Source organism: Chiloscyllium plagiosum, unplaced genomic scaffold (assembly GCF_037043375.1).
Source record: "Chiloscyllium plagiosum isolate Xiang-an unplaced genomic scaffold, Cpla_swu_hap1 HiC_scaffold_3, whole genome shotgun sequence".
Lineage (NCBI taxonomy): Eukaryota > Metazoa > Chordata > Chondrichthyes > Orectolobiformes > Hemiscylliidae > Chiloscyllium > Chiloscyllium plagiosum.
This window is the reverse complement of record NW_028270141.1, coordinates 133,656,055-133,682,391: the sequence shown is the minus strand read 5'-3', so window position 1 is coordinate 133,682,391 and position 26,337 is coordinate 133,656,055. Positions and strand designations below refer to the sequence as shown.

Genomic DNA, 26,337 nt, shown 5'->3' with positions numbered 1-26,337 from the left:
ATACTTGTGTCACCAACAGCCACAAATGAAGTGCCTGAAGATTGGAAGGTGGCTAATGTTATGCCATTATTTAAGAAAGGTTGCATGGAAATGCCTGGGAACTATAGACTGGTGAGTCTAACTCCATGGTAGGTAAGTTGTTAGGGAAAATTCTGAGAGACAAGATTTGCATGCATTTGGAAAGGCAAGGACTCCTTTGGAACAGTCAGCATGGCTTTGTGCATAGGAAATTGTGGCTCATGAACTTGAGTTTTTTGAAGGGGTGACCAAGAAAATAGATGAGGGCAGTGTGCTCGACATTGTCTACATGGACTTTAGCATGGCCTTTGCCAAGGTATCATATGATTAGGTTGTTGAGTAAGGTTTAATCACATTAGGATACCAAGAGGGCTAGCCAATTGGATAAAAAGTTGGTTTGATGGTAGAAGACAGAGGATAGTGTGTGTTTGTTTGTTTGTTTGTTTGTTTTTCCAGTCTGGAGGCCCTGTGACTAGTAGGTGCTACAGAGATCAGTGCTGCAGCCACTGTTAGTCATTTATATAAATGATTTTGATAAGAATTTAAAATTTCATAGAATCCCTACAGTGTGGAAACAGGCCGTTTGCCCCTCCAAGTCCACACTGACCCTCAGTGTCCCACCCAAACCCATTCCTCTACCTTTACCCCTAACCTACATACTCCAGAATACTATGGGCAACTTAGCATGGCCCATTCACCTACCCTGCAAATCTTTGGATTGTGGGAGGAAACTGGAGCACCTGGAGGGCACCCATGCAGACACTGGGAGAATGTGCATATTCCACACAGACAATCGCCCGAGGCTGGAATCGAACCCGGGTACCTGGGGCTGTGAGGCTGAGATATGGCTAATAAGTTTGCACATGACACCAATATTGTTGGTATAGTGGACAGTGAAGAAGGTTATCTGGGAATGTAATGAGATCTTGATCAACTGGGCCAATGGACTGAGGAATGGCAGATGGAGTTTAATTTAGATCAGTTTAGATAAATACGTTGGTGAGGCAGTGGCCTAGTGATATCGCTGAACTGTTAATTGAGAGCCAGGTAATGTTCTGGGGAAATGGGTTTGAATACCTCCAAGGCAGGTGGTGAAGTTTGAATTCAATAATTATCCAGAATTAAGAATTTAATGATGACCGTGAATCCATTGTCGATTGTTGGAAAACCCTATCTGATTCACCAATGCCCTTTAGGGAAGGAAACTGCCATCCTTACTTGGTCTGGGTTACATATGACTCCTGACCCACCGCAATGTGGTTGACTCTTAACTGCCCCTGGGCAATTAGAGATGGACACCAAATGCTACCTAGCCAGTGATGTCCTCATCCTGTGAATGAATAAACAAGCAAAAAATACAAGATGCTGCATTTTGATAAGACGAACTAGGGCAGGATTTAGTCAATGATAGGACCCTGGGGAATATTATAGAACAAAGAGATCTAGGGGCACAGGTTCATAGTTCCTTGAAAATGGAATCACAGATAGACAGGGTGGTGAAGAAGACTTTCAGTACGCTTGCTTTTGTCAGTCAGAGCCTTGGGATGTTTTGTTAAGCTGTACAAGACATCGGTGAGGCCATATTTGGAGTACTGCATGCAATTTTGGACACAATACTATAGAAAGGATATTATTAACCTAGAAAGAGTGCAGGAAAGCTTTACTACGATGCTACCTGGACTTGAAAGGTTGAGTTATAAGGAGAAGTTGGATAAGCTGGGACTTTCTTTCCTCACTGGAGTTTAGGAGACTGAAGGGTGATCTTAGAGGTTTTTAAAATCATGAGAGGCTTAGATAAGTTAGATAGTTGACAGCTTTTCCCCATGGTAGGGGAGTCTAAAACTAGAGGGCATAGGTTTAAGGTGAGGGCAAAGATATAAAAGTGTCCAGAGAGCTGTTTTTTCATGCACAGGATGGTGAATCTTTGGAATGGCCTGCCAGAGGTAGTGGTGGAATTAAGTACAGTTTCATTATTTCAGAAACATTTAGACAGGTACATTGATGGGATTGCTCCAGAGGAATATAGACTAACGCAGGCAAATGGGACTAGTTTAAATTATGAAAACTGGGCAGCGTGGGCAAGGTGGACCGAAGGGCCTGTTTCACTCTTGTAGATCTCGATAACTTTACTGTATATTTGCAGTGACACAACAGCATGACTCCTGTCAAATAATTTTAACTTGAATACTTTGTTGCCTTTTAATACAAATGGGAGATGATTATTGGCTGTTATCTTGCCTTACAGAAATTTATTCGAAATCCAGCAGAATGTGAAGTAAGATTTCAAGGGACCTTATTTTTGTTATCTATCTGTGGATATAATGTTATGGAACGCTTGCAGAGCACAACATTTAGTCACTCTGCGACTCTTTAGTCATACTGTTGTGAACAAATGATCAACAAGAGCCAGCTGGATCTCTCTGATTGCTATTCTTTGAACCAATACAATCTCAACCAGCAAACAATCGGGGCGAAAAATGCTTCCAGTATAATTTCTGATTGGCTTGGTCTCAAAAGTGATGGATTGCATTTTACCAAACAAAATTTTATTTGACCACAATCATAATCATCATCATTCCTATCTATGTTGGGTTACAATTTGGACTTGTGGGAGAATCATGAGACAGAGACGGAGGTTGCGATGAGAAGTTCAGGTTGTTGCAAGGTTAGGTTTGAGATATGGTCTTGGAGTTGAGTAGTGGGGAACAGGACAGCGATTGGGCCTTGGAATAGTTTGGTTCTGAGGAATTTTGGGACTGGGATGTTTGGGGGATTGGGCAAAGGAAATCTGATCAGGTAGTTTGGGAAAGAGGGAGAATAGGGCTTCAGTGTGGGCAAAATTAATGGAATAGATTAGGCTCTTTAATTTATAAAGTCATGGAGATATACAGCATCGAAACAGACCTTTTTGGTCCGTCTCGTCCATGCTGACCAGATATCCTCAAATAATATCGTCCCATTTGCCAGCATTTGATCCATTTCCCTTCAACCCCTTTCTATTCATATACCCATCCAGAAGCCTTCTAAATGTTGTAATAGTACTAGCCTCCACCACTTCCTATGGCAGCTCATTCCATACATACACATCCTCTGTGTGAAAAAGTTGCTCCTTAGGTCCCTTTTAAATCTTTCCCCACTCATCTTAAATCTTTCCTGCATGGCCAGGAACAATAGCAACAATGCGGAGTGAGTTTGATGGGCCAAATGGCCTTACTTCCACTCCTTTGTCTTATGGCCAATTGAAATAGTACAAAGAGAGGAGGAGTTAGCAAAATGGTGACTAAATCCTGAGAACTTCATTATGGGTCAGTAATGTAAAGTATTTTCATTAGTAGGTGAAGGGAAATCGGGATACAGAGACTGAACAGGTTCTGAGAATGGGGCAGTCGTGTTATATAGTTTATTCTTGGGAGCTGGGAGGGGTTTTGTTGTCCCTATATCGTAAATCCTCGGATATGTCCTTAGTGATTCGTTGAATTACTAAGGTATTGAATATCCTTAGGTATTGAATTAAGCTCCTAAAATAAATAAGCAGATCTCATTAGATATGACTTTTTGAGAACTGAAAAGAAATGTATATTGTAGTCAGGAAGAGGCAGTGCGTGGGATATAAGGGGAAGGTAGATAAAAGCAGTAAGAAAATGCAAACAAAGATGGAAGAAAATTGAAAGAATTAGTGACCAGACGGAGACGTAGTTATCTGAGAAGTTAACTAGTTTTATTTGTGACTCATCCCACTGAAGCCCTCATTTATTTTGTTTGGGTGGTGAATATTTGTGGCTTCAAAGAGAACTGGACTACAAACCCTGATAGTACAAGGAAGCTGGATTCACACAACGATAAAGCAACAAGATGACCCAAAGAAATGAACGAGGCAATTCATTTGGCTCACACTGGATTCACAATCTCTTGTATGAGAACTCTCTATCATTGGTATTTATTTATGCACAAGTGTGTTTTAAAGGTAATCATAATTCTGTAATTTCTAAGTTAAGGTCTATTGACAGTCAGTTTGTACTATAGAGACTTCACTGTGTAAACTCAACAGCATCCTAATTTTTCAGGCAATGTTTTGTGTCGTGAAATTTGAATCTATTTGTTTAAAAAATGGTGTGTGATTGTTATACCTTCTGTATTGTAAAATTTACTGCTGTGAGCAAAAAGCAACGCATTTCAAATACTGTATAAAGAAAAATTTAGTAACATTTATCAGACCAGTGTGTATGGAATGAATAGACCTGGATGTTTTGACCCTGGATTGTACCTGAGTGTGGATAAATGTTTTGAGGAAGGATCCCAAACTCAAAGCAGCTTGCCATTCCTCTTGACCTGTATTACTTCCTACTATTACAGGACAGAATGCAATCGTTATAATAGCTGGTGCGAACCTGTTATTGAATTTGGAAGATTTGGAGAAAGCTTCCAGAGTAATCAGTTGTGCAAAGGTGGTTGTCTGTCAGTTAGAAATTCGACCTGCCATCACTTTAGAAGCCTTGAAAATAGCTCACAAAGCTGGAGGTAGGTGCAGTTTTTTGATAGATTGTTCAACGGTGTATTAATTTATTCTGATTTGAAAAGATAGTATATCAATAAGTCAAAAATCTTCAGCAGTTTCTATAATTGGTGAGTATTGTGCATTGCAATGTTATTTCCAAAAAAGAAGTCAAAAGTTTTTCCTACATATTTCATTAGTTAACTGAATTTTTTGCATCTGTATTCCATTAGATTAACTCAGGTGCTGACAAGTGGGACTAGACTGGGTTGGGATATCTGTCAGCATGGACAAGTTGGACCGAATGGTCTGTTTCCGTGCAGTATATCTCTATGACTGTATGACCTTCTCAGATTAATATATTACAAAGAATGGTGATCAATAAGTGATTTAGGCCTTTCACCAACTTTCAGAACTTGCATTCTGCTCATTACTGAAAAGCAACACTGTTACCATATTTGATCATTTACTTATGATTCTTCATTTCTGGAAGCAAACTGAATTTTGCAATTGCACAATCCCATGGTAGATGTGGGTGGTTAAAATCACTCCATCAGCATTTCTCATCTAATTTTTCAGCCTCTGCCCTCTCGTCTCTTCAGAAACATTTATAAAATATGTCTCTATTAGAAGAATGCAAAAAGAACATCAAGGTTTATGTTTCATTCCCTTGTGTCTTAATTTTGTTGAATGTTCTTGTTTATCTCCATTCTTCAAATTTTTTGTTCTCTCAACATGTCTTTCTTTATTAAATTAGCAGAGGTTATACTCTGCAATATGATCAATGCTGCATAACCTGTTGGAATAGTTTAATCAACTCTAGAAACTATGGATAATGATATTTAGGCATGTCGAAAAGCAGCAGTACTGCTAGTTAGGCAAAATGTTTGGGTGTACATTAATGGGTGTGAATACATTGGAGAGAGTGCAGAAGTGGTTTACAGGAATGGTTCCAGGGATGAGGAACTTCAGTTATGAAGTTGGTCTGTTGGAGAGAAGAAGTCGAAGAGGATAGCTGATGGAGATTTTCAAAGTCCTGAGCAGGCTGGATAGACTAGTTCGGGTGAAACTGTTCCCACTCGTAAAAGGAACAAGAACAAGACAGCTGAGATGTAAAGCGTTTTGAAAGAAGCAAGAATCAAATTAGGAAAATCTTTTTCACTTAGCCAGTAGTTGAGGGATGGAATGCAGTGCCTAGAAAGGTGGTGGAGGCGGGTTCAATTGAGGCATTCAATAGGACATTCAAATAAATCATTTAATAAAAATAATGAGTAAGTGTATGGGGAGAAAACAGGAGATTGCGACTCGGTCATGATGCTTATTTACTCCTCCTTCTGCATAGTACCAGTTCTATAATTCTGTAAATGCACAATGAGTGGTAAAACTCTGGGCATAACTGAATCCATTAAAGCACTAAGGTGTGAGACTTCCCTCCTCTTTCTCAAAAAACCTTTACATATTTGTTTGAGTTTTGCAATTGCACATAAACTTCCATCTACAGTTTAAAACTTTAAGTGTGTATGGCCATACTGATACATCTTTGGTCTATGCATATTGGCAACTTGGAGGAAGGTTAGAAGATTCACATGCTATTAAATGTAATTTTGTGCCTTTTAATGGATTTTCAAAAATTCCTTCGCACTCTATAATCAAAAAGGAAGATCTTCAGATTAAGATTTGAGGGATATTTTATTTGTGAATTACGTATGGTGCCAATCAAAAGGTCTACTATGTTCTGGAAGATGTTGAGCTTCTGAAGTGTTTTGTGGAGGTGCACCCTTCCAAACACATGGGAAGTATTCCATCACACTCCTGACTGGCACCTTTGTAGATGGTGGACATGCTTTGGGAGTGAGGAGGTGAGTTATTTGCTGCAAAATTTCTAGTCTATGACCCAAACTGAGGGAGGGGTCTACAAGACTCACCACTGTGAGGCCCTGTTAAAGGGAAATAATATTACATGCAGACCCATGCGTTGTACAGAACATCGTTAATCTGTGCTGATCCTAATACATTAGCCTCCTATTTGATCTGCGCCTCCCTTCTTCAAATATTGGTGACCAACTCATTCATACCAACACTTTTGACCCACGGCAGGTAAAGGTCAGTAGGATCCATTGCCCTGAATATACGTTGTTACTCTTGCGCCCGGATGCTGCAACAGGCTCTCATTACAGACTTTAATCTGTAGTATACCTTGTGTGGTGGAGGTGATGAAGGGCTTATGCCCAAAACATTGATTCTCCTGCTCCTCAGATGCTGCCTGACTGGTTGTGCTTTTCCAGCACCACACTCTTCGACTCTGATCTCCAGCAACTTCAGTTGTTAGTTTCTCCTACATCTTGTATGGACATGAGGTTATGCTTCGTGATGGAGCAGTTACACCTGGAGCCAAATGAAAGGTCAAAACCCTGACATGTACCAAATAATGCACAGTTGCCCTCTCACCAAAGCGGCCTTTAGTTTTATTTTCCTCTAACTCCCACTTCAGTTTAATGCAGTCCTTGGTTCTGGAACCTGCCCAGCAGTGGAGCCCTACAGGTCTGTAGGACATTTGGTTTTTGTGACTTCTGGGACATTTATATCTAAATGGCCCAGGAATGCTGAGGATCTTCTTGCCAGAGGTAAGTGGACCCTCCTTAGCTTTAATTTCCAAGGATTGGAGGACAACAGTGGGTAGAGGTATTGAGCCCAGGAGAAAGTGAGGTCTGCAGATTCTGGAGATCAGACTCGAGTGTTTTGCTGGAAAAGCACAGCAGGTCACACAGCATCCAAGGAGCAGGAGAATCTGTTTCGGGGCAGAGCCCTGAGCCTGCCCATCTTTGGAGTGGACTGAGTGGAGACTTCTGAAAGGCCTTATGTGTGGCTCCTCCTCTGGCTCCTCCTCTGTTGCCTCTTAGCAACACCCTGCCTCCTTGAGGAAGGATGTCCTGAGTGCTCACTAGGTTTTCTGTCCCCAATCACCATGACTTTGGTCCTGAGGATCAATGGAGTGTGGTATGTGTACTTCTCCAACAGACCTTGAGGGTGCTGGATCTCAGTCTCCTTGGCAATTGCTGACCTGTTCATGGAGGCAGGCAAATGGTCATATGACTAGCTGTAACCTCTGTGCAATGAGTCCATTGCTTCCCACATATTTGCCTGCTGCCTCCTGTTCCTGTACTTTTGGACAAAGTGCCTGATTACTGGCACACTAGATCTTTTACTGTCTGAGGCTGAGCAGGTATCTGGTCTTTGGCAGTGCTCCAAATGCCAGAGGTCTCAGCTATTTCTTCCTCAGCTGGCTGTTGCAGTGACATACTTACATGGTTGTGCACCCACGCTTTCTGCTGCTCGCATTCCTTCCCCGTTATCAATATGTGAGCTTGTGAGGGTGCAAGATGTAGCCTTCCCTCAGTAACCTCCCCCTCAGATCAAGGAACTGGTTTCTAAAGAAAGCTGGCCATTTTACTGCAGAGGTGATGGATATGCTGGTGGTATTTGCAAGATGAAAGAGAGAAGAGGTGTCATTGCTGATGGTTAGAAATGGTATGCAGTAAATGAGACACAGGGCTCATCTGAGAGTTGAAGTGACATTACGCTCCCCAACTGTTGTGAGGAGAGAATTCTGGCCTTTGCAGAAAAAGACTGGGATGCCTCTGACGGAATACTGTTTCTAGAGGGCATCTATATTCACGACTCCTCATTGCACTACAACTCTCAGATGTCCAGCAGTACATGCTCTTTTGGCCTCGTTGTGGGTTTTTTCTCTCATGAAAGAGAGGGAGGAATTGAATTAGACTGAAGTGAGATATGCAGCTATTGGTGCTAGTTCAGGTGGGGGAAAGCTGGTGAGGTTTTCCAAAGGAGTGGATAAGAAGGCTACAGGACATACAAGGCTACACGTGCTGAGGAGCGAAGGAAGGTGTTGCAGGCAGTTGTGAGCGTGGCAGAACATGAGACTTAGGGGCTGGGGTGCTGTAGCAAAGATAGCGAGAGTGTGAGGTAGCTGAGAAGAGTGTAGCACTTACCCTGGAAGATGAGAGAAGCAGGGAAGTTCAACACTGCTGGCTGTTCGTCTAGATCATCATGATGATGCTGACCTGTGGCTACCTCCCTGACTCTGCTGACAGGGCTTGTGGCATGATCTCCTCTGCTGATCCTTCGGGCAGAGGACTCCTCTCCTTTGCACTATCATCACAATCAGAACCCCAGAGGTCCCAGTCAGAGAATCACAGTTCTATCTTGTCCTTCTCGAACGTCATCTTCAGCAAATCGAGCAGGGTAGCTTTGAATTGCTAGTGCTGTTCTGAGCGCCCAGTGATCTTGTAAAGATGCTGCAGGCTCATGACCTGCCAGCCTTACTGCGGACATCCGTTGAATGGTAAGTTTCTCTAGGAACAGCATGTGGTCGGATCGAGATAGATATTGGAGGTGCCATAGATATTTCAGCAGACTTTTCAGTGGGATTTTTTTAAAGAAAACTGCAACTTGCACAAAACTAGAAAACAAGCATCATTCAAGGGGATCTTTTGATCTTATACACCACAATGCACATTTGAAATCATCAGTAATATTACTTTATAATCATATTATTGCCCCATGTCTTCTCCCCGCCCCCGCTTACATTTTGGAAATTCTGTTTTGCATATGAGTGGTTGTGTTCCCTACAGTCTTATTATTTTGCCCTGAGGCCCTTCTCAAGGAGCATATTTGAATATGAAAAGTGCAATTAAGGCACAAGACAGAACTGCAGTTGAGGCTGGTTCAAATTGCATGTTTGAGGGTCCATGGTTGTTTTCGTGCACTGATGCTTGTCTGTAGAATAGCATGGGAAAAAGTGAGGTCTGCAAATGCTGGAGATCAGAGCTGAAAATGTGTTGCTGGAAAAGCGCAGCAGGTCAGGCAGCATCCAGGGAACAGGAGAATCGACGTTTCGGGCATAAGCCGAAGAAGGGCTTATGCCCAAAACATCGATTCTCCTGTTCCCTGGATGCTGCCTGACCTGCGCTTTTCCAGCAACACATTTTCAGCTGTAGAATAGCATGACAGAGAGCATCTTTCTCAACAAAAGTGTTGCCTTGCAAATAACCAGCTCATACTAACATGTCTATTACCAAAAGATCTTTGTAAGTTACAGATTGCATGTAGCTAGTTCGTTCTTGGCAATGTCCCAATTACCATCTGCATGTGAACTCTGAAAGGATTTTGGAAGGTTTGGCTGGAGAACTAGGTTTTACAATTTAAGTTCACTAAAACTTTGAATGAAGGTCCAGGTTTTATTTAAAACAAACAGAGAGGTTGCTGGAGAGCTAAGAAGTTCGAAAGAAGAGTCATATCAGACTCAAAATGTTAACACTGTTTCTCTCTCCACAGATGCCACCAGACCTGAATTTCTCCACCATTCTATGTTTGTTTCAGATTGCCAGCATTTACAATATATTTTTGCTTTTAATGAGGTTTTACTTGTTTAATTTTTTTTTAAGTGTATTCATTCATGGGCTATGGGTATTGCTGGATAGGCCAGCATTTATTGCCCATCCGTAATTGCCCAGAGGGCAGTTCAGAGTGGGTCTGGAGACACATGTAGGCCAGACCAGGTAAGGACAGCAATTATCTTCCTAAAGAACATTAGTGAACCAGATGGGTTTTTATAACAATCGAGAATAGTTCCGTAATCATCATTAGAGTCTCGATTCCAGATTTTTATTGAATTCAAATTCCACCAAGTACCAGAATGCTATCATCTCCCTCGATTCCAGATGAAGGGCCTCTTGTCCGAAATGTCTATTCTTCTGCTCCTCGGCTGTTACCTGACCACCTGTGCTTTTCCAGCACCATACTCTCGTCTCAAAATTAACAGTCTCGTGATGATGCCATGAGATCATTGCCTGGGTTTCCTATTCCATATTTAATGGGAATTCTGATTTTGCCACTATGTACAAAATGTCACCCAATTGTTTCATCGACGAGTTTCCTTCGACAGAAAGTGTTTGGGCCCCCTGCCATTGATGCTGTTAAATGTTTGTCAAAAGGCCAATCTTCAGAGACCCTATATTGTTGATCTCCGGAACTGTTTTGGAGCCTCTAGTTAACTTAAAAATATAAGGACTATAGGTTTGAGAATCATAGGTTTCTGAGTTTGGCTTAGTTTCAAAACACCACAAAGTAAATGAATAGAAATTGCTAGCTTCTGTCGAGTCCAACTTTTATGGGATAGCTTTGTATAACACTAAAAACGCCAAAAGTAGATATGCATGTTTCATGTATAGCTTTCTCTCAGTAATCCAGTACAAATCCAATTCTTATATTTTGCAGTGGCAACACAAATGTAACACCATACTTTGGACATCATACAATGGAAACTTTTTTTTTTAAATCCAGCTTGGAAATTGTAGAAAACCCCTCATAAGGCAAGAGGAATCTTTCATTAGGCAGGATCTTTACTTCCAAACCAATCAGTTGCTCTTGCAGAAATGCAATCCCTATCTACTGCCCAGTACAAAATATGTTTCCTTTCCCAATTCCAACTTCAGCTCACAAAAGACATTTTTTAAAAAAGGCTTCATTACATGGGCTGATATTCCATGCTGGGAATGATGTTGGACTCACTAAAATAATAGCATTTCCCACCAACAGCAGTTTAGTAATTCATCTGTACACATCCTTTCAAAATCATGTTTGGTATTCAGGTGACAGTCAACAGCTTGAGCAGAGCACTTGTGATTTATTATCTTATCTGTGCACCACCCTAGCTCAAATTTCACAATCATTATTCTCAAAACATTTATTATTGGTCTTTGAAATTGGGGGTTGCAGGATATCATTCTGGAATCCCAAGCTTTTGGGCAGCAGTTTCTACCATGGAGCTCTGACCAAGTGATAACAGCTGTTATCCCACTCTCATAGCCCTCGACCTTTGAAGCCCCCACCCAATTCCACACTTAGAGTTCTCATCAAGAGGTCGCAACAATTTTTCAGTCTGGCTTTGGGATCACGGTCGGAAAGCATTTGCAAAATACATTGATTTTTTTTTCCTTTTTACAAATCTTGCAGTGAAAACTATCTTCAATCCTGCACCTGCTGTTGCTGACCTTGATCCCGAGTTCTACAAAGAGAGTGATGTCTTCTGTTGCAATGAGACTGAGGTACCGTGTTGATAGATCTTATTTTGCACAGGATAATACACTTTAATTATGTTTTCAGCCCTGGAGGTCTTGGTTTAAAACCATTTAGGTTGCTGAAATTAAACTCATCTCTGCCAGTTGCAAGGAATAAAGGGCAAAACTGTTCAAAATTGCATTTTACAAATTGCTGATTACTCTAATAATCCACAAGGCTTGTGTTGGAGTTGGAAAAATCACCTCTTTCAACGTTGGGGTTGAGATATATTTTGACAGAATTCCAGAAGAATTCTTTTGTTTGCTCACGTTTAGTGGATCTTCAATTACGTCATGCAGAATGTAAGCTATTCAATTAATTGACACTTTACCAGTTCCACAATTTGATCAGGGGTCAAATATTATCTTGCTCTAAGAACTTTGTATTTCTTTAGTACCAATGAGACTATCAATGTCAATGAAAACATTGGTCTCATCTTAGAACATAGAACTGTACAGCACAGGAAGGGGTCCTTTGGTCCACAATGTTGTACCAAACATGATACTAAACTAAATTGATCCTTTCTGCCGCCCTTGATCCATATCCCTCCATTCCTTGCATATTCATGAGCTTTTCTAAAAGTCTCTTTGTATGTGACTCCACCTCGTATTTTAGTACAAACAGTCCAGAATTGAAACTATTGGAGAAGGACTTCCATTTCTCAAATTGAGCCCAGAAATGCCAACCATTGACTTTTAATTTTTACTATTTGAGTATTCTTAAGAAAGAGATTCTTCAGCTAGTAAGGTATCAAAGGATTCATTCTAATTAAATTAAATAATATTCAGCATTTAGTATTTCATTCAGCATGTTTACATTTAAAGCTTGTATGTTATTCAGGCTAATTCTTTGGTATGATAGAATGGAAAAGCTATAAATGCTGGAAGTCTGACAATAGAATGGAAAATGCCAAGTATGTATGGCAGACTAGTAAGTACTTGTGAAGATGTTTTTGATTATGATCCTGACCCCACTGATCCATTGTCCTGTCTGTCGGGTATGAAGCAGGCACAAAACATGCCAATTTAACAGCAAGGTGCTTTGTGCTCAGTCTTTGCAGATGTTGGTTCCACTATTACATAAGAATGGAATTTTTTATGTTAAATGACCGAAGGATGTATAAATCCTCTGTTAGGCCTCCTAGTGATATAACTTTGTGATGATGCTGCCCCTTTAACAAAATTATTTTGTCCTTGAGTTTTTTTTGGCGAGGTTGTAAAGGCAGAGGTGCCGAAATGTCTGAAAAAGTTAGAGTCTCGGCTACCTTAAAATATTTTGAGGGGGTGTGGCTTGGTCCATAACAACTTACTGAAGGATATTATTGAGAAATTATGCACCAGCAGTGAATATGTGTTGTGCATCCCAAGTTTGAGTTTTTTGTGGTGGATCTGGGAAGAACAGCATGTTCCCATGACTTCACAGGAATTGGAAACACTTACTCTGTCTCTTCCACTGACCTCCCACTCCACCCTAACTAACTCACAGCTCACTTACATCCCCATGTTTGAAAACTTAATTGACAGCTAACTTCAAATGCACAGATCTTTTTGCTTTGTTCGTGGGATGTGGGAATCGCTGCTTATAGTCCAGCATTTATTGCCACTTTCTAATTGTCCTGGAGAAGGATGTAATAAACTTCCTTGCTGAAATACTACAGTTCTTGGAGTGTAGGTATACCCACAGAGAAATCTAGTGCACAAATTGTAGAAAGTTTGTATGCAGGATAGCAAGTATTTAAGAAAGCTAATAGAAAATTATGTTTTATTGCAAGGGTAGGGTGTTTATACGGGGCTTTGGTGAGACTGCATCTGGAGTATTGTGTGCAGTCCATTCATCATACTTACAGAAGGATGTTAATGCATTGGAAGAAGTTTAGATAAGTTTTACAAGACAAATATCTGCAAATGAGCAAGTTGCCTTATGAGGAAAGGCTAACTAAGCTATACTTGTTTTTTTCTAAACCCCAGAAGATGCATATGTGATCTGAAGAGGACTTGACTGGGTGAATGTGGAAATGATGTTTCCTCTTGTGTAGGGTTATCTAGAACTGGGGCTCATACCTTAAAAATAAGGTGTCGCCCACTTAAGACAGAGGAAATTTTTTTTGGTTTTGAGTTTTTGAAAATCGCTTCTTCAAAAGGTATTGAATTCAAAATCTTTAAATATTTCAGATATTCTTGGAAATATTCTTGATTAGATTCTTGATTACCAAGGAGATAAAGAATATTGGGATATGTAGCAGTGTAAGTCAGATCAGCTGTCAAATTAATGAATTTCAGAACAGAACTGAAGGGCCAAGTGACTTACTCTTGTTCCTTGTTTGTATGTTCATATGACACCTGCAGCGCTGTTAGAAAGTGATTACTGGGACCGCCAAGTGAGTTGGGAAGGAAAATGCATTTTCATTTTTAGCCCATTATGTTTTTTCAGTGTTTTCTGTTTCTGTATTGCACAGATTTTAAAAGCTGGATTGAAGATTGATGAATATGGAAATATTTCTAATTCACCAGTTTCTGAATGGTGATCAATTTCATTCAAGTTGTGGGTTCTCTTTGCACATAGTTATTTGTGTAATTCAGCTCATGATTTGATTTCAATCTGATACTTTATCACTTAATAAGTAAATTTTTCATTGGCATATGACATCTTGCAACAAAATTCCTAATTGTTACCTACAGTATATTACTGATAACTGAATGTATTCCATATGCCAAGAGGTGGAAGTGTACCTTTAGAAATGTATAGCTAGCTGTTTGATTGCTCATAAGCGGTGTGATATATGTTAGATCCCTCACTGGATTTATTTCATTTTTCAGTTTTACACTTTTTGTTTTAAATCAATTTTGAATTATGAGCTGGAAATGACTGGTGAGTTTTGGGACAGCATGTGTAAGATGAAAAGAGCACATTAAACGAGCTTTCTGTATTTGTAAGGCCAGACCTGGAGGCTGATTGCAGGCTGAGCCTTGATTTTTAAAAGTTCTAACAGACATGGTGAACCTAGGAAGAACATTGTGTTTAAACAAATAGTAGAAGCTGGAACTTAATGAGGTCACTACTTGGAATTGATTCTGGCAAGTCTGGAAGATACCCTAGATGACAATTGAGGCCTCTGGAAGAATCAGTTTGTTTTTTAAACAACTGTTTTCGGAGAGGTGGCTTTGAGCTGCTGCTGTGAAAGCTTTCAAACACGGCTTCCAGAAGAGTAGAAAACTGTGTGAGAAGTTTTGCTGTCCTTTGCCTATGTGAACTGAGAAGGTGAACCTGATCAATGTTTCAAATAAAACAGACAAGGAATTCAAATTTATGCCTGTGAAGCAATGCATCTGGAAAGCTATTTGAGTAATCTGTTTTATTTATCCCTTAACTGTGTTTGTCTGTCTTTTGTGTGAATGGGAGCTGAAAACAAATGTTTTGGGTTTAAAGCACAGACGTGTGTCAGCTTGCCGTGTTGTTTAATTTTCTCTCCACTAAAGTCATTTTATATTTAGTAAATAGTTAAGCCTTTTGTTTAAGGTACAACACTTGTGTCTGGACATTAATTACTTGCAAAGGCTGGGATTGGTTATTCAAAAGTCTGTTTAGGATCCATTGAAGTGACTATTTGGGGGTCTTCATCAGTTTAATTTTAATATGATGTAAATACAGAGACAAAAAGATTTGGTTTGGCTGTCTGTTTCCATGTTGTAACATCATAAAGGACATGTTTGCTGAATGTCCTGATAATCTGCCAATAAATGCCACAACACCAACCATTACTATCTAGATGCATGCATGCATGTGCCTGTGCCAAGCCTGGTTTTCAAGTGTTTCAGGCAATTTCCTCTTTGCTCTCATTATATGAATCCTTTCTCCAAGAATAACAATTGCTAGAAAATCACCAACCATATGTAAAATATGTCTGCAATTATGTCGTTTTTGATGCTCAACGCATATCATTCCCAGGTTTTCCTCGCAACAGCATCAGTTTCTGGATATCTGCACACAATTTAAATGATCTGTGGTACAGCAGGTTATCATTGTCAATTTAATCAGTTTACATGAAGCTATTTTGCAATTCTGCCAAGGTGTATCCAGATTGGGAAGTTTTTATTTACCAGTTTCCTGTTTCTCACTGTTCTAATTCATTTTTTTTTGTGCATGTGTTAGTTTTATGTTTGTTGTGAGTTATTTAGGAAATCTGTTTTCATGTATACTGGGGTTTTCAAACAGGACTAGAAAATTGCATCAACCTTATCTTGAATCTAAATTTGTTGATGGGAAGGGTGGGAAGAGGAGGAGAGAGAAAAATGCATGAAGCTAGTCTTTGCTTGTCCAGACCAAAGTCACTGATAACTAGTGGAGAAAACCAAAGTCTTTCATAAGTATCTCTTTCTCTGTAAAACCTACAGAAAGTAGAGGAAACATAGAACATAGAACATTACAGCGCAGTACAGGCCCTTCGGCCCTCGATGTTGCGCCGCCCTGTCATACTAATCTGAAGCCCATCCCACCTACACTATTCCATGTACGTCCATATGCCTGTCCAGTGACGACTTGAATACACTTAAACTTGGCGAATCTACTACCGATGCAGGCAAAGCATTCGATACCCTTACTACTCTGAGTAAAGAAACTACCTCTGACATGTAATTTATACCTATCTCCCCTCAGTTTTTAAAGTTGTGTCCCCTCGTGTTTGCTGTCCCCATACTTGGAAAAAGGCTCTCCCCGTCTACCCTATCTAACCCTCTGATTATCTTGTATGTCTCTATTAAGTCACCTCTCCACCTTCTCTCTAATGAGAACAGCCTCAAGGCCCTCAGCCTTTCCTCGTAAGACATTCCTTCCATATTAGGCAACATCCTAGTAAATCTCCTCTGCACCTTTTCCAGGGTGCTGAGGGAGGATATTCCCAGGAGAGATAGGTATATCGTTGGTTCCAATGTGGACAATGACCTCTTGCTGGCCCCTCTCTCCTGTGAGAACATTCTGCACCCTTTCTGAGACATCCTTGATCCTGGCATCAGGGAAACAACACACCATTCTGCTTTTTCTCTGCTGGCCACAGAAATGTCTGTCTGTACCTCAGACTACAGAATCCCCTAACACAGTTGATCTCTTGGAAGTCGACATACCCCTTGTTGCATTAGAGCCAGTCTCAATACCAGAAACTTGGCTGTTCGTGCTACGTTCCCCTGAGAATCCATCACCCCCTACATTTCATTAGGGACATTTAAGCGACTGCTGGGCATGCACATGGATAGCAGTGAATTGAGGGGTGTGTAGGTTAAGTTATTATATTTTGTATTAGGATTAATCCTCAGCACAACATCGTGAGCCAAAGGGCCTGTTCTGCACTGTATTGTTCTATGTTCTGTGTGCTAATATGACATTGCTGCTGCCTTGAGTTACCTTGTATCCTGAGGCCAGTTCAAACTTGTTGCAGAGGCACAGTACTTATATGGCCAGCAGTGTTCACTTCCGTTTTTGATCAATGGTAACCCCGGGATAGTGATTGGGAGGTGGGCTTCAATGATGCTGAGTCAAAGAAGGTGGTGCTGGAAAAGCACAGACGGTCAGGCAGCATCCAAGGAGCAGGAGAATCGATGTGTGAGTATTAGCTCTTCATCAGCTTATGCTTGATTCTCCTACTCCCTCCGGATGCTGCCCGACCAGCTTTTCCAGTACCACACTCTTCGACTCTGATCTCCAGCATCTGCAGTCTTCACTTTCACCCCCTTTAATGATGCAACCATCAAATGCCAAAGGTCAACATATTGTCTCTTGTTCAAAGATGGTCATGGCCTGGCACATGTGTGGAACGAATGCTACTTGTCACTTGTCATCACAAATCTAGGGCTGTCGTTCAGGTCTTGCTGTCTTTGGACATGCACTACTCCAGTACCTGAGGATTCGGGAAAGGTGCTGAACAACGTGCAGTCATTGGTGGTCTTTGGAGACAGCACTTTCCTGGGTGGCAACATTAGTGTGCCTTGAGACGTCGAGGCACATAACATGGAAACAGACTCTTCGGCCCAACTTGTCCATGCTGACCAGGTTTCTTAAAATGAACTCAAGTCATAGAGTCCTACAGCATGGAGACATGTCTTTTGGACCCAAATTGGACTATGCTGACCAAAATGTCTGCCCTCCATAAACCCCATTTCCCTGCACCTGGTCCATATCCTTCTAATCCTTTCCTATCCATGTATTTGTCTAAATGCCTTTTAAATGTTATTAATGTATATGCCTCCACCACTTCCGCTGGCAGCTCATTCCATATGCATATCACCCTCTGTGTAAGAAAGTTGCCTCTCAGGTTCCCTTTTATGCCCTCTTGTCCTCCATTCCCCAACCCTGGGAAAAAGACTGAGTGCATTTACCTTGTCCATGCCTCTCATAATCTTATACACCTCTAAAAGGTTCCCCCTCAGTCTCCTATGCTCTTAAAAAAAAAACATTCTAGCTTGTTCAACCTCTCCCTAAAACTCAGACCATGGAGTCCAGACAATATCCTTGTAAATTTCTTCTGCATTCTTTCTAGATTAGTAACATCCTTCCTATAACAAGGTGACCAAACCTGAACGCCATACTCCAAGCGTGGTCTCACCAACATCCTAGATAACAGCGACATAACTTCCCAACTTCTATTATCAATGACCTGATTGATGAGGGCCAGTGTGCCAAAAGCCTTCATCATTGCCCTGTCTACCTGGGACACCACTTTCAGAGAACTGTGAACCTGAACTCCAAGGTCCCTCTGTTCCATGACACTCCTTAAGGCCCTACCATTCACCGTGAAATTCCTGTCTTGATTTGACTTTTCAAAATGCAAGACCACACACTTATCCATACTAAACTCCATAAACTCCCCACCTGGTCAAGGTCTTGCTGCAATTTCTGATAACCTTCCTCACTGTCCACAATGCTGCACAGTTTAGTGCCAACAGCAAATTAATGAATGCCTTGGACATTCTCATCCAAATCATTGACATAGGTAACAAACCGCAATGGACCCAACACTGACCCCTGAGGTACTCCACTACTCACAAGCCTCCAGTCTGACAAGTATCCTTCCACTATTACCCTCTGCGTCCTACCATCAAACCAATTTTGTATCCAGTTTGCCAGCTCACCTTGGATTCCATGTAATCTAGCCTTCAAGAGCAGCCTGCCATGTGGAACCTTATCAAAGGCCTTACTGTAATACATATAGATTATGTTCACTGCCCTGCCCTCATAAACCTTGCCGGTCACTTCACTTCATCAAAGAACTGTAACAAATCTGTACGGCATGATCTCCCACTCACAAAGAAACTAGTCCCATTTGCCTGTATTTGGCCCATATTCCTCTAAGCCTATGCTAACTATGTAGCTGTCGAAATTCCTTCTAAATGTTGTAATTGTACTCACTAGTACTACTTCCTCTAGCAGCTTGTTCAATACACATACACCCTTTATCTATTGCCTCTCTTGATTTTATAAACCTCGACCATGTCACCCCTACGTCTCTGCCAATTCAGCCTCTCCTTATAACTCAAACACGCCAGTCTCGGTAGCACCTTTGCAAATTTGTTTTGCACCCTTTCCAGTTTAATAACATCCTTCCTATTGCAAGGTGACGAGAATTGTAAATAGTATTCCAAATGTGGCCTCGCCAAACATGACTTCCCAATTCCTGTACTCAATACTCTCACCGATGAAGACAAGTATACCAAATGCACCACCCTGTCTCACTGACACCACTTTCAAACAATTATGTACCTAGACCCCTTGGTCCCCCTGTTTGAGAACACTCCCCAAGAGCCCTTCCACTAACTGTGTAAGTCCTGCCCTGGTTGTCTTACCAAAATGCAATACCTCGCATTTATCTGAATTAAATTCCATCTGCTATTCCTCAGCCCACTGGCCCAGTTGAATAAGATCCCGTTGCATTCTTAGATAAATATCTTCACTGTCCACTATACTCCAATTTTGCTGTCATCCGCAAACTTACCAATCATGCCTCCTGTATTTTTATCCAAATAATCTAATAAATAATGAACAACAGTGGACCCAGCACCGATCTTTGCAGCACACCGCTGGTCACAGCCTCCAGTTGGAACAACTCTCTACCACCATTCTCTTTTTTGCACTGTCAAGACAATTTTGTATCTAACTGGCTAGCCCTCCCTGAATTCCTTGTGATCTAACCCAACTTAACTATCTTCCATGTGGAACCTTCTGAAGGCTGTGCTAAAGTCCATGGAGACATAAATGTGTCTGCAATTGCATGGGAATCAACAGGGGACAAAGTCTGATACAGGAGAAAATCTGAAATAGCAGAATCTGAATAAGTGCATATATGAGACAATTCATTGAAATTGAGGAAAGCAAATTTTGAGGAACAGCTTAAAATCCCTAGTGAGCAACAGTAGGCTAACTGGAAAGAGCAAAGTAATGCAAAAGCTGGAATGTGTACTGAAAACAACAAATGCTGGAGGTCAGAGTGGGTAGACTTTTTTTTAATCCTCTGATATTACATTTAGTAATGCAGATGAACTGTTTGGAGTACAAAGTTAAAAATCACACAACACCAGGCTATAGTCCAACAGGTTTATTTGGAAGAAGTAGCTTTCGGAGCGCTGCTCCTTCATCAGGTGGTTGTGGAGAATAAGATTATAAGACACAGAATTTACAGCAAAAGTTTACAGTGTGATGCAACTAAAATTACATTGAAAAAGACCTGGATTGTTTAAGCCTCTCATCTCTTAGAATGACCATGTTGGTTTCAGTTCTTTCGTGTGCAAATCCCCGAATTTTTTTTTTTAAAGTTACATTTCAAGTGAACTTTAACAATAGGTGCCATGTCGGCCCAGATAATGCATTGAAGGTGTGAGGTGCCCTGTATGAGGCTGTCTGTGCCTCAATGTTCAGACTGATTGATTCTGTTTCTCAAAAAGTGATTTACAGAATCTTAGTTGGATTCATGCAGTTTTTGAGCAAAATAAAATGTAATTCTGCAAGTACAAATTCACTGCACAACTTTATATGTGGGTGGGTGTGTGTGTGTGTGTATGTGTGAGCGTATGAGAGTGTGTGTGTGTGTATGAGAGAGTCGAGAGTCTGTAGTACTGTGGGGTCACCTGCAGTATGACAATTAATCGTAAGGTCCTGGTTGTGGCCATCCCCATGGGTCCCCACGTGTTGTGGGGATGGCCAGTGGGCTGGAGGCTGGATGCTTGGGCTGTGTGGGTACGGCCAGCGGACCGGAGGCGAGTGCTGTGTGGGGATGACCAGCAGGCTGCAAGCCTGAGCAGAGCGGAACAATTGTTGAACTGGGACTGGTGTGGATGGTCAGCAGTATGCAAGTCCCCTCTGCTGATCTACTGAAAGACTGTAATACTCATAGAACATTACAGTGTAGTGCAGGCTTTTATGGCCCTTAGTGTTGAGCCACCTTTTGAAACCAATCTGAAGCCCATATAGCATACACTATTCCATTCTCGTCCATATGCCTATCCAATGACCATTTAAATGCCCTTAAAGTTAGCGAGTCTACTATTGTCGCAGGCAATGCGTTCCACACCCCTACTACTCTGAGGAAAGAAACTACCTCTGACGTCTGTCCTATATCTATGACCCCTCAATTTAAAGCTATGTCCCCTCGTGCTGGCCATCACCATTCAAGGAAAACGACTCTGCCCAACCTATCTAACTCTCTGAATATCTAATATGTCTCAATTAAGTCACCTCTCAACCTTCTTTTCTCTAACGAAAACAATCTTGAGTCCCTCAGCCTTTCCTTGTCAGACCTTCCCTCCATACCAGGCAACATTTTGGTAAATCTGTGGGCAGCACGGTGGCACAGTGGTTAGCACTGCTGCCTCACAGCGCCAGAGACCCGGGTTCAATTCCCGCCTCAGGCGACTGACTGTGTGCAGTTTGCACGTTCTCCCCGTGTCTGCGTGGGTTTCCTCCGGGTGCTCCGGTTTCCTCCCACAGTCCAAAGATGTGCAGGTCAGGTGAATTGACCATACTAAATTGCATGTAGGGGTAGGGGTGGGTTGCGCTTCGGCAGGTCGGTGTGGACTTGTTGGGCCGAAGGGCCTGTTTCCACACTGTAATGTAATGTAATCCAATCTAATCTAAAAAAAAACTCCTCTGAATCCTTTCCAGAACTTCCACATTCTTCCTATGATGCAGTGACCAGAACTGTATGCAATATTCCAAATGTGCCCACATCAGAGTTTTGTACAGCTGCAGCAAGACCTCGTGGTTCTGAAACTCAATCCCTCTACCAATGAAAGCTCACACACCATATGCCTTCTTAACAACCTATCAACCTGGGTGGCATCTTTCAAGGATCTATGTATCTGAACATAGAGATTTCTCTGCTCATCTACATTACCAAGAATCTTACTCTGCAATTCTGTTACTACTTCCAAAGTGAATCACCTCACACTTTCCTGCATTAAACTCCATTTACCACCTCTTAGCCCATCTCTGCAGGTTATCGACTGACCTTAGTATCATCTGCAAATTTGCTAACCCATCCTTCTATATCCTCATCCAAGTCATTTATAAAAATAACAAACAACAGTGGACCAAAACAGATCCTTGTGGTATCCCACGAGTAACTGAACTCCAGGATGAATATTTCCTATCAACCACCACCCTCTGTCTTCTTTCAGCTAGACAATTTCTGATCCAAACCACTAAATTCCCCTCAATCCCATGCCTCTGCATTTTTGTACAACAGCCTACTGTGGGGAACCTTATCAAAAGCCTTACTGAAATCCATATAGCTGAAAATGTGTTGCTGGAAAAGCGCAGCAGGTCAGGCAGCATCCAAGGAGCAGGAGAATCGACGTTTCGGGCATGAGCCCTTCTTCAGGAATGAAATCCATATACACCACACCAACCATTTTACCCTCATCCATCTGTTTGGTCACCATCTCAACGAACTCAATCAGGTTTGTGAGGCACGACCTACCTATCACAAAACTGTGATGACTATCCCTAATCAACTTATTCCTCTCTTGATGATTATAAATCCGATCTCTTACAACCCTTTCCAACACTTTACCCACAGCCAAAGTAACGCTCACAGTTCTAATAATTTCCAGGGTTATCTCTATTCCCCTACACAAGGTGACAACATTTGCTGTCTTCCAGTTATCTGGCACTATTCCAGTAGACAATGATGACATAAAGATCAAAGCCAAAGACTCTGCAATCTCCTCCCTGGCTTCCCAGAGAATCCTAGGATAAATCCTATCTGGCCCAAGGGACTTATCTGTTTTTATACTTTCCAGAATTGCTAACACCTCCTCTTCATGACCCTCAATCCCATCTAGTTGAGGATCCTTTATCTCAGTATTCTCCTTAATAATGTTGCCATTTTCCAGTGTGAATACCAACTAAAAATATTCATTTAGCACTTCTCCTATCTCCTTTGACTCCACGCAGAACTTCCCACTACTGTCCTTGATGGCCCTAATCTTAGTCTAGTCATTCTTTTATTCCTGATATCCCTATAGAAAGCTTTAGGGTCCTATCTGCCAAAGACTTCTCATGTCCCCTCCTGGCTCCTCTTAGTTCTCTCTTTAGGTCTTTCCTGGCTAGCTTGTAACTCTCAACTGCCCTGACTGAGCCTTCATGTCTCATCCTAACATAAGCCACCTTCTTCTTGACAAGAGATTCAACTTCCTTAGTAAACCATGGCTCCCTCACTCGACCACTTCCTCCCTGCCTGACATATACTCACCAAGGACACACAATAGCTGTCCCTTGAATAAGCTCCACATTTCAATTGTGCCCACTCCTGGAGTTTCCTTCCCTATTCTATGCATCCTAAATCTTACCTAATCGTACCATAATTGCCTTTTCCCCCAGCTGTAACTTTTGCCCTGTGGTATATACCTATCCCTTTCCATCACTAAAGTAAACGTAATGGAATTGGAGCCTGGAGGAGCAAACAGCAAGCCAGAGTCATGAGTACCTGCTCTGATTATTATATCAGAAATTCACATCACCTAGTGTCTATCCTGTGCATGGGATGTTAGGAAGTCAGAACTAAGTGAGGCAAGATTAGGTACTGTTGCATGCAAAAGCATATAAATAAGTTTCTCAAGGTTGACAAATGCATCTTGTCATCTTGTGGTTCAGAATTGGACTGTTTCTCGTTGCTTTTTTTTAATATGGTCTCTTATTTTCCCAACCAACTCCCTGTTGTGTGTATCGCTCATGGGCAAGAAGAATCTGTCCTCACTCATACATAGAAGTTGGGTTTTAAAATAACAACACTTGAGTGTTGGTTACTTTTGTGAGGTTTTTTTTTCAAAGAAGCTAGGTCAGGCAGCACTTCTGAAACAGTGAACTAATCCAGTATGTGTCAGAGAACAGTGAATCCTGAAATGTTAATAGAAAATCGTTTATATTTTAGGAGGTTACAATACGTAGAATTCGAAGAGTATAAGCTTGTTAACAGTTTAGAATAATCAAGGATTGATTATATTTTTGTTCAGAAAACCTAGGCATTGAACATTTTTGTGGCAATTCGGAGAACACTTGTGAGTAAGTTACTTCAGTAGAAAATTTTCAGACCAGGTGTGTTTGGTTAGATATTTGCAGGCTATTCAGAGCTGAGAAGGTCTAACCTGTCAGTTTGGAGTATTCATTTAAGAGAATTCCAAAGTTAGTGGGAGTTAACTGTCAAGTTTAACTTAAAGACTTGATATTGAAGGTTAATTTCCCTGGATTTGAATCACGACTCATGATAGTGTGAGAAAGTCAGATAAAACTTTCTTTTGCTAGATGTTTTAAGATTTTTCTAACTTCTACATTCATTGAGCTTTTTCTATCTCTTGTATATTAAACTTCTGCTCTGTTACTAAAGAAACTCTGCAACTTTGTATGACTATATTTTGGTGAATGATCACCACATTAACATTTTTTTTAAAAAAAGATCTATCAAGCCGCCTTCGGGGATCTGACTTATCCAATAGTACCATCAGCTAGGTTCATAACATACTGAATGTCACATAAGCAGACAAATTAAATGTAGTAGAAAGATGGAGGGAAATGTGTGGTGCTGGAAAAGCACAGCACTTCAGCATCCGAGGAGCAGGATAATCGATGTTTTGGGCAAAAGCTTTTCATCAAGAATATGGTTGGGGGGCTGAGAGATAAATAGGAGGGTGGGTGGGGCTGGGAGAAGGTAGCTGATAATGCGATAAGTAGATGAAGGTCGGGGAGAAGGTGATAGGTCGGAGATGAGGGTGGAACGGATGGGTGGGAAGGAAGATGAACCGGTGATGAGGGCAGTGCCAAGTTGGGAGGTTGGATCTGGGATAAGGTGGGGGAAGGGGAAATGAGGAAACTGGTCAAAACCACCATGTCGTGGGGTTGGAGGGTCCCAAGGCAGAAGGATAGGCGTTCTTCCTCCAGGCGTCGGGTGGTTAGGGAGTGACAATGGAGGCGGCCCAGGACCTGCATGTCTTTGGCAGAGTGGGAGGGGGAATTGAAATGTTCGGCCACAGGGTGGTGGAGTTGTTTGACATGGGTGTTCTGGAAATGTTCTCTAAAGCGTTCTGCAAGTAGGCGTACTGTCTCCCCAGTGTAAATGAGACTGCATGGGGAGCAATGGATACAGCAAATGACGTGGAAGTACAGGGTAAAACTCTGGATTCTCTGAAGTGTTCTACAGATAGGCATCCCATCTCCCCAATGTTTCCTTCCACATGCAGGAATCACAAAACCTGCACCCACACCTCCCCCCTCACCTCCGTCCAAGGCCCCAAAGGAGCCTTCCACATCCATCAGAGTTTTACCTGCACTTTCACATGTCATTTACTGTATCCATTGCTCCCAATGCAGTCTCTTCTACATTGAAGAGACCGGACGCTTAGAAAAAGCGCATATGACTGTGCAGCACTCCTTCAGGACTGTACTAGAAAGGCATCATTGATAGTTTCAGCCCAGTATTAGCCAATCATGTTCAATCTTCCTAAAAAAAAGAACATTCACCGTTAAGGTTTATTTATTTTAAAAATATATTTAGCTTACAAGCCCATATTCCTCTGATTCAGAAGTGGGAATGATTCTAACTGAACATGGCTGACACCTTGGTCTGTCTTAATCACATAGATAGTTTTTTTTTCCCTGTGTGACAACCTCTGCTCCATTTGATAAATTCCTGGGGCCTCCAGTACACGCTTACAAAGTAATGTCAAAAGTGGAATATATTGTAGAAGGCACAAAGGATTTGTTTAAATAACTAATCTTAACAGTAAATCAGCTTTTATTCAGGGCTTATTAAATATTTTCTTCATTTACTAAACTTGAGTCCTTAGTCGTTGATGTGGAAGTGCTAGTGTTGGACTGGGGTGGACAAAGTTAAAAATCACACAATACCAGGTTATAGTCCAACAGGTTTATTTGAAAGTACAAGCTTTCAGAGTGCTGCTCCTTTGTCAGGTAGCTAGTGAGGCAGGTACATAGCATACAGAATTTATAAGTAAAAGATCAAAGTGTCATACAACTGAAGCGATGTATTAGACAAATCTACATGACTGTTAAGTCTTTAATTACTTAGAATGGGGCTGCAGGTTTTGATTGATTAATATGTAAATCCAGAAATTTCTTTCCCTTTCAAGTCACAGCCCTGCGATAATTTAAGGTTTGATCAGTGGATTAAAAAAAGTGACATCTGAACTCAGTGC

At 41.4% G+C, this 26,337-nt stretch overlaps 1 protein-coding gene across 5 annotated transcripts in view; it reads left to right on the top strand.

The window, feature by feature from the left end:
- rbks (ribokinase) overlaps nucleotides 1–26,337 on the top strand; it is a 161,815-nt gene that overhangs the window by 72,289 nt on the left and 63,189 nt on the right. For all 5 annotated transcript variants that reach the window (XM_043687233.2, XM_087983538.1, XM_043687228.2 and 2 more), the window contains 2 exons: nucleotides 4,372–4,536; nucleotides 11,546–11,637. In XM_043687233.2, the coding sequence (XP_043543168.2) occupies nucleotides 4,372–4,536; nucleotides 11,546–11,637 (257 nt within the window). The remainder of the gene's footprint in view (nucleotides 1–4,371; nucleotides 4,537–11,545; nucleotides 11,638–26,337) is intronic.